The 11,554-nt window shown below is 41.6% G+C and overlaps 1 protein-coding gene across 1 annotated transcript; it reads right to left on the reverse strand.

The window, feature by feature from the left end:
• Positions 1-1,632: 1,632 nt before the first annotated feature.
• On the reverse strand, positions 1,633-11,285 carry LOC114362734 (ionotropic receptor 93a). Its single transcript, XM_028318254.1, has 19 exons — positions 11,121-11,285; positions 10,899-11,051; positions 10,581-10,826; positions 10,334-10,504; positions 9,910-10,127; positions 9,514-9,681; positions 8,665-8,832; positions 8,293-8,397; positions 7,764-7,870; positions 7,634-7,694; positions 7,446-7,548; positions 7,182-7,288; positions 6,719-6,881; positions 5,975-6,195; positions 5,485-5,566; positions 4,329-4,448; positions 3,776-3,854; positions 3,128-3,288; positions 1,633-1,751 (listed from the first exon to the last, which is right to left on the reverse strand). The coding sequence occupies exons 1-19, from the start codon at positions 11,206-11,208 to the stop codon at positions 1,654-1,656; spliced, it is 2,619 nt and encodes an 872-aa protein (XP_028174055.1). The 5' UTR covers positions 11,209-11,285; the 3' UTR covers positions 1,633-1,653.
• Positions 11,286-11,554: the final 269 nt, after the last annotated feature.

The following is an 11,554-nucleotide window of genomic DNA, read 5'->3' on the forward strand; positions in this document are numbered from 1 at the left end:
GCTGACCAAGAAAAAAATCTTGTCTGCGCTAGACACGACACGTGGCTGTGTGACTTTTCATAGCGTAGCGTCCGAGGAAATTCTTGTCTTGTCTGCGGTTTTTCTTAGCGTGTACAAGAAGCCTAAATGCGTCAAAAGTTCAAACCGTCAAACTTTTGAGACAGAGGAACAAATCTCTTGTGCCTGAAGATATGAGATTTGAGTAGAGTCAGAAGTACCTAGTCTAAAAAGTACATAATATTAAAATGTCTGCTTGCTGGCAAAATGCTGGTTTACTTAGTGCATGACTTACTTGATGGTCCTATGTCCCCTAGATGGGGCAGAGGGCGTCCACAACAGTCCTCCATCTCGTTCGGTCTTGAGCTTCTCGCTTGATCTCGCTCCAGGTTTTGCCGATCTTCTTCACCTCGTCTGCTACAGTGCGCCGCCAAGTTTGCCTGGGTCGACCACGTTTGCGTTTTCCTTGGGGATTCCAATCCAGAGCCTGCTTAGGGATGTGATCGGGGTCCCTTCGGAGAGTGTGGCCAATCCAGTTCCACTTGCGGCGCTTGATCTGCTGGTCGATCGGAATTTCGTGGCAGCGTTCCAATAGCTCGACGTTGGAGATTTTCTCGGGCCAGTATATGCCGAGAATTCGGCGAAGGCAGCGGTTGATGAAGACCTGCAGCTGGTGCGAGATAACCTTGGTGACCTTCCACGTTTCACACCCATAGTGCATAGAGAGCAATTTTAGTGGTTTCTCCGCTACGACCTACTAGGCCGATGTTTCGGGACTTTCAGGACTCTCCTATTAGGGTTCCCTCTAAATTAAAACCCATGAATAGATTCCATGAGACCCAACCCCGCGCGGGCACAATCGCAGGCAAGAAATAGCGTGTAAAAACGTTCCAAAATAGCGCCAATTTTTGACAGAGATGTTAACAGGCCATTAATTAATGGGACTAGAAATAGAATAAAAATGTCTGCAAACCGGTTCAGAGTGTAAACCCCAGTCAAGGTGAGTAGCACGCTTCCACCGCATGCTCGGGAGCTCTCTCCTGCATGATGGCCACGTGATATTCAAACTTGATGATGGCGGAAAACTTGTCTTTAACGACTTATTAAGAATTATTATTTAATTTATCAAATTTTTGTTAATACAAATGTAACACGCAGTTGCAATACTAAATGTATTATAATACCAACTTTATCGTCGTAATCATTTCTAACGATATCAGTTCACAGCTGGACGTGAATTTCCGTCAAGAATCGCCACAAAGAACGAACTAGCTTTTTTCATCCACCTAATAATTCTTATGATCGACGGTACATCGAGCTGCGTCTGTAGCAAGCAATGTAAATAAAATTGGGGAAACGATACTATTTTATGAAAACATCTCGTACCTATGAATCCTATCTTTGACATCGGTTGTGCGCTAAATAAAATTAATGAAATCTTTGACATCGGTTGTGCGCTAAATAAAATTAATGAACATTTCCAAAAGTATGATTACGTAAGTTTATACAGTTACGAGTACGTCATCATGAGTCACCGAAACATGATTCGGTTTTTCAAAATTTTGTATATTACTAGTACCTATATTGGGAACCTTAAGTGTTATGTAATCAAAACAATAATGTGCATAAAAGATATTTATTAAAACAGCCTTAGTATCACTCTACATAAGGTTTGATGATGACGTCCTCACTGCGCCTCCTCCGTCTGTTACAGAACCACTCGAGGAGCAGCACCACCGATGCTGTGAAGAACCCTAGAAAGAAACACATGAAGTTTGATTGAGGGTTAACTGTTGACCAAAGACCACGATAGCACGGTGAAGGGGTCGAACAGGCCGACTCGAAATCCGAGGAACGCTGGTTCGAACCCCGCCGTCGCTTGCCTTTTGTGGTGAACCCACTCGTAACACACGCATCGGAATTAAACTTAATATGAGGGGAAGACGTAGTGTGGACAGGCCTCCCACTAGGGGGACCGACGATCTGGTGAAGGTCACGTGAGGTGCTTGGATGCGGGCGGCGCAGGACCGGTCTTAGCGGAAATCCTTGGGGGAGGCCCTTGTCCAGCGGTATACTTCATTCGGCTGAAATGACGGGGGATTAACGACTATTAGTAATTTGTGCAATACAAATCAAGTACTTTAAATTCTTTAAAACCTTAGATTAGTTGCCTCAAGGTGGCTTTGAAGGACAATTGAATCTTCAGTACCAAACACGCTTACTGATACTGCCTAGTATAGTAGACACCTACTGATTACATTACCATTCGCCGACATATCTTTATATGTAACGACATTTTAAATGTATTACCATTCTAGTCTTGCAACTCGTTAGACGAGTTTAGATCTATATGGCTTTATATCAAACCATCCATGTTATATACCTATCAGAATTAAATGCCAAAGGTAAATAAAAGCAGCTTCGACCAGGAGTTGCAGGTATCCTCTCGAGTGCTATGAAATTACCGCCATAAGCTTTCACCACCACTTTCAGCAATGAAAACTCCCAAATCCCACCGAGCATAAAACTCAGCCACGGCCCAGCCTATGAGTTCACTACTGATACGTTAGTGGACTTTGAGCTTCATACTTTAGGCTACGGTCATAAACTTGCGTTCCTGGTTGTTTTATAGACTCTACTAGCTTTCCGCCCGCGGCTTCGCCCGCGTGGAATTTTGTCTGTCACAGAAAAACTTTATCGCGCTCGTTTCTGTTTCAAAAACCGGGATAAAAACTATCCTATGCCCTTTCCCGGAACTCAAATCTCTATGCCAAATTTCATCAAAATCGGTTCAGTAGTTTAGGTGTGAAAGCGACACAGACAGATAGACAGACAGTGTTACTTTCGCATTTATAATATTAGTTAGAACTTTAGTAGAGCTTAATAAGATATAACCGTCGGCTTTCCATATCATCTTTGAACCAGAAACATAGCTAAGCTTAAGGCTGAGTTGCACCAACAACTTTAACAATAACCGGTGCTTTTTGTATGGAGTTTGACAGATTTTTGACGTTTGTTAAAGTTATAAAGCAAGATGGTGCAACTCAGCCTAAGTTTTTTGTGGTTGTGTAAAAAACAAGTGAAGATCTTATCTACAGTTACACTAAAGTGATCTCTATTATCAACGCACCAAGGAATAACACGAAGAAAGAGCCCTGCATGTCGCGCAGGTTGACAGTATGGTTGTTCACCTCCTGCGCAATGCTGGAGGTCTTCCAGCACCGGTCGCGCTTCGGCAAGTAAGCGAACAACCACTTGGAGATGAGCCCTGCCTTTTGCATACGGTTGATCCTGGAAATGTTAAGTCATCATAAGAGTGGGAACTGGGGATAATGTACACAGATACACTAGGGGACAATAATTAATGTCCGATGCAACTCAGATTCTACATGTTGCAGCAACGTTCCCAAACTGCCCCTGTATTTCGTCGCAAAACATTATACTTGACCGGGACATGTTTCGTGTTGACTCTCTGCGAGCAAAAACACGAGTCCGAGTTTTCTAGAGTTTATTCCCTAATGTAGAAGTGTGCGCAATTTTTTTTTCAGAACATGATGGCAGCACCAAACAAGACAACCTCTTCGGAAACATCCCCGCAAATACTAACTAGGAGGCGTTTAGACCCCTGTCAGTTCCAGGAACATCACGTAGTTGGTCAGCGACATGTTCCGCTACATGTTGCTCCATTTGTCCCTTATTTTATCCGTAGCCATATGAAAACTGACTTTATAAGGATTAAAGCAAAAGAATCAGTTTCGATTGATCTGTAACCACTTACTCTTTATTTATAACGGGCAAGTACGGACTGCCGGCGGGCAACACCATTGCCAGCTGCTCGTCCATGAATTCTTCTGCACCTATAATAACGGGAACCTTAAAAGAATAAAGTTAAAAGGGGTCCTTCTAACTAATAGAGGTACAATCTACTCTACGCTTTTGAGAGAAACGTCTCTATTAAAACATACAAGTCTTTCTCAGGGATACCATGTAATGTTGACGATTTTGGCAGACATTCACAGGATCATTTCATCTGTAGTGACGTAGATATTGCAACCTACCTGCCTAATATTATTTGTACATTGTGCAGCAATATCTTTTACTAGCGGCAGCCCGCGAATTCGTACGCGTGGATCCCGTTTTGCCCCTCTTGTGGGTTGAATTTTGCAAAATCCCGTCTTAGTGAGCACTTACGTTCTAAAAGGAACCCCCATTGAAAATTTGAGACTCATGGCACTTGTAGTTTCCGAGATTTCGTGATGAGTGAGTGAGTCAATCAGTCAGTGACTTTTCGCTTTTATAGATACAGATTTGAAAATAATGTAATCACTCACTGAGAGCAAAGTCGCAAGTATCTGTGAGCATGTGCTCAGCCCGCATAAGGTAGCTCAGCCTGAGCTTCCAGTCAAAGATGACGTGCCTCTGCTCGCGTATACGTATCAGCTGCTTCTTCCCTGCAACAAACCATACGATGCTCGCCGTGATAAAATTTTGTCGATTTTAGACGACAAATGTATGGGCTTATCACGTTACGATAAAATAGCGTGATAAAACCTTATCGCGGCGTGCATCCTAGGCCTAAAATAAGAGTATACTGTTTTCAAATTATTACATTAGTGTGTGTATTCACCTCAACTTTTGTTAAGCGATTATGAGCCTCTGCAGCCATAGTATTAATTATGATTTCGGATGAAATTGCAAGCGCTTTGGTCATACTTAGGACCATCCTAGGTAGACAGAACCTATGTGTATACATATTTGGTTTCTTCTTTTAAAATAACTTAAGTTTAGTCAAAATAAGACCAGGTATATTTGGTAATCAAGCATGTCATCCATAATATCGTGCTCTGTGACTGTGAGGTTTTTAGATTACGATATTTCCATGAGCCTATTATCGTTTTCATTTGACTAAAAGAGTTTTTCTAAACTTGGCTAAACAGTGTCATGGCTTTTAAGCCTTAGGTAGGTACAAGGATTTCGTAGATTTCTCGTTAATCCCCTCGCAGTAATCCTGCGGCAAAAAGATGACTTGCAAAGAGAATCCTCACTCTACTCGAGACTTCAAGTAAATACTTAGATAGGTTTATCATCTTAACGCTTAAAAAAACAAGTTAATCTAATTACTTAATAGGTACTACTTACTATTGTAATTCATACACATTTTCGTACTTCTATCGTTCTAAAATCGTCTAATCCATTTCAATTGTTACTCCCAAATAATTGTCTTTTCATTTTAAGCCCAATATAATTAGAATAAATTAGCTTAATTAGTGTTATTTTGCTATTATTGATTATGCTGACTGATATACCTATGCAAATTCAAAAACGAAAATAGCCTAATTTCATCCTTAAGTAGAGAATGAGCATTCCTTAAGCTTAAAATCTCCAAAGCCGGGGGTTAGTGTCTAAATCCAGCAGGCAGCCAGCCTAATTTTTTGCTGGCTAAGCTAGCTATAAATGATAAAGCGAATATTAAAACACGTCACCCACATGAAGACAGATTGCCGCCTGCGCCCGCTCCGCTCAGCTCGGCTCCCTTCAGCAGCGCCGCGTACTTCGGCTCGTCGGAGTTCTGGAATGGAATATAATTATGATTGACTGCTTTATGTCGAGATTATATTCACCAAAAGCTTTTAAGAAAAAGTTTAAGCCACAAATCGACAAGTGACAGACAGCACATCTCTACATTTTTTATTTGATTGTTACAATGAAAACCTTTATTCCCATCCACCACCTTCAAGCTTGTCACCGGGGTGACAGACAGCACATTAGACTCTACATTTTTGATTTGATTGTTACAATGAAAACCTTTATTCCCATCTACCCCCTTCCGCTGCAATACATGGAAGATCTGCAACTTTAACGCCAATGAAGACAGTGTGTCCCAGGACAGTTAAACTATTTTATCGAAATGCAACTAGTTCTTAAATAGATTTAGAATAATTGATATTGAAACGCTTGTAACGATTTAAATAACTACCTTCAATTCCATTTCCAAATAGGACCCCTTTTGTATCGACCACGTATACGTGAGTTTGTTTTCCAGCAACTCTCCTATGGTGGTCACTGGGATCTCCTGCTTCGGGAATGTGAGGAAGGCCACCAGGTTTCCGGAGTAGGTGGTTACCACGACCAGAACCACCAACCACCAGGTGCCAACCACAAGACGACCGCTGTCAGCCCTTGGTAAGTACATTCCACCTAAAAGGATGTATTAGAACTTGAAACTTCAAATCTGTTTCTTTAGCCAAATGATTTATCTCTTTGAATTATTCCGGTTAATAACTATGTTCGTTTTTACAATTTATTACAATAAGAGTAGGTGTAGGTAGATAAATAGGTAACCATAGATACATTGTATTGCACGTTGTTTATTAAATATTCAATGATACTAGTTAAATTAACATACTGAACATACTGCCTGCAAATGGGACAAACATACCTTCACAAAAGTAGGTAATGAGAATTTAAATAGAATTATTTGATAAGGAAAACCTTTAGTCATCGTGAATCGTCATTGTATTTCTAATAGGTATTTTTTTTATTTTAAGGTGCAGGCTATAAATGGGTAAGAATATTTTTCCTTTTTTATAGATTGTTTTAAATAAGATCACATGTTGTTGTCAAAATATTAATCGGTCTTTATGACAATACTTCACGCAATATTAATACCAACAATACCAACCAGCATAATTCTTTAAAAAATATATACAAATGATCTTACCCTGTTGCAGCAACGCCCCATAGACGTACCACAGACAGTTGTGGATGGTGGATAGGCCACCCTGGCGGGTGATCTCCTTGGCCTCGTAGTACGGGCTCAGGCGGTGGATGATGTACAGCGTCGGGCCCATAAGGATCACCCCAAGACCCAGGCACAGCCACGTCTGCAACGGCCAGAATTTAAAAAACAAAAGAGGTAAGTGAAGTACAAACTAGCGTCAAACAAATAACCAAATGTCGTGGCTATGAGGTAGGTACATGCATGCATACTACAAAATACGATTTACTTGCTGAGCTACTTGCGATAGCACATCAAGCTTCAAGCAACTTATGCCATGTTAAGATGTGCTGTTACACCGTATGCTGTGCTCATCACAGCTAAATGGTACTGGTATCACTTCACTTGTGCTTGATATTCATAGTGTTCTAAAAGTTTACTGTAATAGGGCGTGGCAGATACTAACATCAGTGGTGAAAGGTAGCAAGAACAACAACGCTCGGCTAAGCTCTCGCGGCCGAGCGATCATGAAGCTGTAAGGTTGAGTGCTAACCGCTAGCGTGTAATTGATACCTGTAAAAGATAGAGATAAAAAAATGTATATCAAAAGTAAATACGTAGTCCCACGTTGGGCGCCAATTTCATGAAAGTGGCGACGAAAGAAAACCTCCCTAAAAATTGTGATAAAAGATAAACAATTGATTTATGTAACTTATTTAATGTATATTACCAGATGGCGGGTCTGAAAGAACTGTGAAAGCAACTGCCGCAATAGCAGCTTGGCCCTTCGCAACTGCTATCAACGTCAATGCTGCGTCTTGACTGTGCATCATCTACAAAAACATCGTTCAAGTAAGTGTTATTCACAGCTAAAAATAATTGAATAACATATTTAAAAAAATTCAAATTAGCACTTACATCCGCCGTAGTATCATTAGATAATAAGTTTTTCACATGACTCGGAAGAATCACTTTAACTCTGAAAAAAAAAGTAAAGTAACCAATTCGGAAAATGACTAAACTTTTAACAAAATCATGAAGCACTTACGTGAAGTTCTTATTTTTGGCCAGCTGGTTTACGATGTCGAAAATTAAACCACTGCAGCTGACCACTGAACCAGATTCGTTGACTTGAAGAATTGTCCATGGTGGGTTCTAGAAAATTATAGAGCTTTTAGTACATGTCTTGGTAGCCGGGCACTTCTTAATCTAATGGTGCGTCCACACTGGGCGAATATGCTCGCGCGGCAAACTCGACATCCTGCTCACCCTGCTCTTGAGTAAGCAAGATGTCGAGTTTGCCGCGCGAGCATATTCGCCCAGTGTGGGTGGACGCACTATAAGAGGTATGCAACCAGATCTAACTAACTGTGCTCCTTGCAGTAATGTGACTCTCCCTCGCAATCACCCGCACACCTCCCCGCGTTCGTCCCGTCCGTACCAGAGCGTTGATATAACATCACGGCTGTCACTTGCCAGGTGCGCTTAACTCGATCGAGGTGTCGTACAGATGTTGTTGTGTGTGCGCAACTAAACAAAATAGTAATAGACTATTCTCGACTTTTCAAAATACTTACATGATAGGTTATTATCGGTAAGGCTTTTCCTCTAAACCCGTGCTCCACGTGGGGGAATAAGACGTCTTCAAATCGCAATGCGTCTATTGGACGCCAATAACCAACCTGCAGAAAAAATAAGATCCTGAACTGTTAAAGAAAGCACCAGTCTATCCTTCTTTATGTTGTTTTTTATTGACTTTATGAGTCACATATTGCAACCCTTGAGGTATGCAACTGTGACATACGGAATAGTTATACCCTTTCGACGTATACGTTAATGTTAGGATTTACCTACTGAGTTTAACAAAATAGGTTAATAACTACATAATAATATTCAGCTGTATGCTGTATTCCAAACAAATGTTGCTCTAGGTAACTTTATTTACTCACTTGCAGCAGATCAACGTGCTCTATAACTCCTTTAGTTGTTGCGTTGTCTGGTTCTTTGAATAATTGGTCTGAGTCCCCATAGGACCGGTAGGTGGCACCCCAAGTGTCTGCTGCCAGGGCTCGCCATGTGCTACAGTTGCCACAGCTGCTTTTAGTTGATATGTGTTGCTGGACATGGGAAAAGTTCATATGAACACTTTAAACCGGGTCTTTTCAAGGCGAGAGTAAATAGGCAGATAGGTACAGGGCAGATATAGGGCAGATATGTACCATCCTAGACTGCATCTCACTTAACATCAGATGCGATTGCGGTCAAATACCTGCCTTGTTTTGCATTTAGGATGTACCTATCAAAAACTTCAGATACTGGGCGGCTTGTTACGCCTAAACAATAAGCGAAAGCTGCAATAAGCAGACGATTTCATAGCTAAGCTACATCATCATCATTAGTATGCAGAAGCACGATTCTCTTTAATTTACCAGAAATAAATGGAGTAATTTAGCCTACACTCCGCAACTGGCCAATGGATTAGGGAAGCCTGAACTTTGCATTCTCACTTTCTTTGGCCATATTACACGTGGAGACGTCGCTTCTGTTGAACGACTTGTCGTGCAGGGGAAGGTTGAGGGCACAAGAGCGCGCGGCAGGTCGCCCATGCGCTGGACTTACCAGGTCAAAACCGCACTCAATGGCCACGATTGCACAAGAAAGGCTGTAGTGTGGGAGGAATGGCGACGGATTGCCACCGGACCGGATGTGACGACCACGACCCTCTGGTAAGAGTGTAGCGACGTAGAAGGAGAGCTTTGCATATTTGTCCCTGAGAGCTACGTCACAACATCAAATACCTGCATATGTTTGAGCAACATGCCCCTCCTCTGTATCTTGTTGGGCCGGATGGCCTCCCATTCCTCGTCAGACACCTGGGCTGCCACGTCGAACTCGTCCTGGACGGCTGCGTCCAGTGCTGATATGAACGCGTTCATCATCTCCTGACAGTAGCACATCAGCCCGTTCTGAAGTCAAATCATAATAGGCTCGTAGGTTGCTGTAGCGACTTTATAAATTAGGAGACTGATAATGTAAGAGCGAAGAAATGATGAGATGAGCCAAGAAAAGATAAAAGTCCCATTATGGAATAACAATCCCAACTCAAAGTGAATGTTTTGTTTTTGGGGAAGACTAAATAAATCCATGTCTCTCTTCTCTTTTCTTCATATTACATTGATTCATAATTTACTCACCTTACATTCTGGGTTACTTTCCGTAATATTGTACATGAACGCAACATTTTCTCCCTCATACAACGCGTTGATCAGACTCGACAAATTCCCGTTTTGGGCGTCTGTGTCCGATATGACGTATAACCACTGCGCAAGAGTGTGCGACATGACCAGATCGCGGGCGATTTCTGCCATCGTAGTCATTACTTCAGTCGTTACTATTGCCATGAAGTTTTCGCCTGAAGGATATAAAGGATATTTTTTTATAATTGGTCATAATATTACAGTTTTACTAAGTTTGCCAAAACGGGGCTTAGGCAGTTCCCTAATCCCTCATACTCATCGCTAGTCCCACTAGTCGAACCTCCCATGATGATTGGACCAACTGCATTCTCATTTACTCATAACTATTATACCTAATTCTTTCTATATCTTAGCTAAGTACCTATGTATTTCACTGGTAATTTGGACAGAACTCTGGTTATCTCTTTACGCCTCAGGTACTCGTTTATCTCGTGCTTCATTTTGTAAACTGACACAGAAACTGGGGATGTGGAGGCTCCCTCATCAATCTGCACCGTCAATGACTGCACCACTCGCGATACCATGTCTCGACCTGAAAGAAAACAGGTATAATGTCTATTAATCAGAATTTAGAGCAAGAAATATCGTTTTTCGGTCTAGGCACATACTTAACGTATCATCATGCAAGATCACAGCGGACTTCCACTTAAAAGCCATCTCTGTCCTCATGTCCAATAAAATCTGAGGCAGTTCTTCACCGGGCATCACGTTCGTGACGGTTATGGCCGAATCCGTCGGCAGGCGAGGGCAGTCCACTTCTGTTAGCGCGAATAGGAGGAGTTCCTCTTCTTCTGTGCGGGAGAACAGCGACCACGTATCCTCGCATGATGCTACACTGAACACAGCCAAGAAACCTGGGCCATATTTTTAATGTTAGTAAGGTAGGAAAATCAAACTAATAGACAACAAACATAACCAAAACTTACCTTTCTTCAGACTAATGGTTGTCCACGAAAAGTAATGCACAACGACGCCACCATGTTTGAGCTCAACCCTCGCCAACTCCTTGATGTAGTCCTTGAGCTCGTCCAAGGTTGCTTGGTACTGCTCGCCAAGAAACTGTCGGTCTAGCACTACGGCTAGGGTAAAAAGCGGTTTTAAACTACGTTTTAGGATAACAAACGAATCGTGTATAAAATTCTACAAACCTATAGACGCATTTGCAGTTATCAGAGACGGGAACTCCTCTCCTGACACTCGCAATAAATACAACGAAACAAACAAACATATCCGCATGTTGGCACTGCACGATCGAACCACAAGCCGCGCCTCCCCAAAGTAAACTTGCAGTCATAATTCGTATAAAAACCAAGCTATTCTAATAAAAAAGAGGCTAAATATTTTAAGGTATGATTAAATACCAACTAATAAGTCGGCGAACACAGCTGGGTCATGTTACCTATTAATGCTAGCGAATGAAATCAGAATCGGTGAAAACATTACGTGTTCTGTAAGAATTGTACAGGATGTTTTAGTTTCAGCCGACCTAAACAAAAGCTCTAATATAGTACCTACCTAGTTTTCTTTAATACTATACTGTTTTGATTAACGGCTAAATAATTTAAATAAACTTTGTAATTAC

The sequence above is a fragment of the Ostrinia furnacalis genome, unplaced genomic scaffold (genome assembly GCF_004193835.3).
Source record: "Ostrinia furnacalis isolate ACB-3 unplaced genomic scaffold, ASM419383v2 OfSCF6699, whole genome shotgun sequence".
In the NCBI taxonomy this organism is placed as follows: Eukaryota; Metazoa; Arthropoda; class Insecta; order Lepidoptera; family Crambidae; genus Ostrinia; species Ostrinia furnacalis.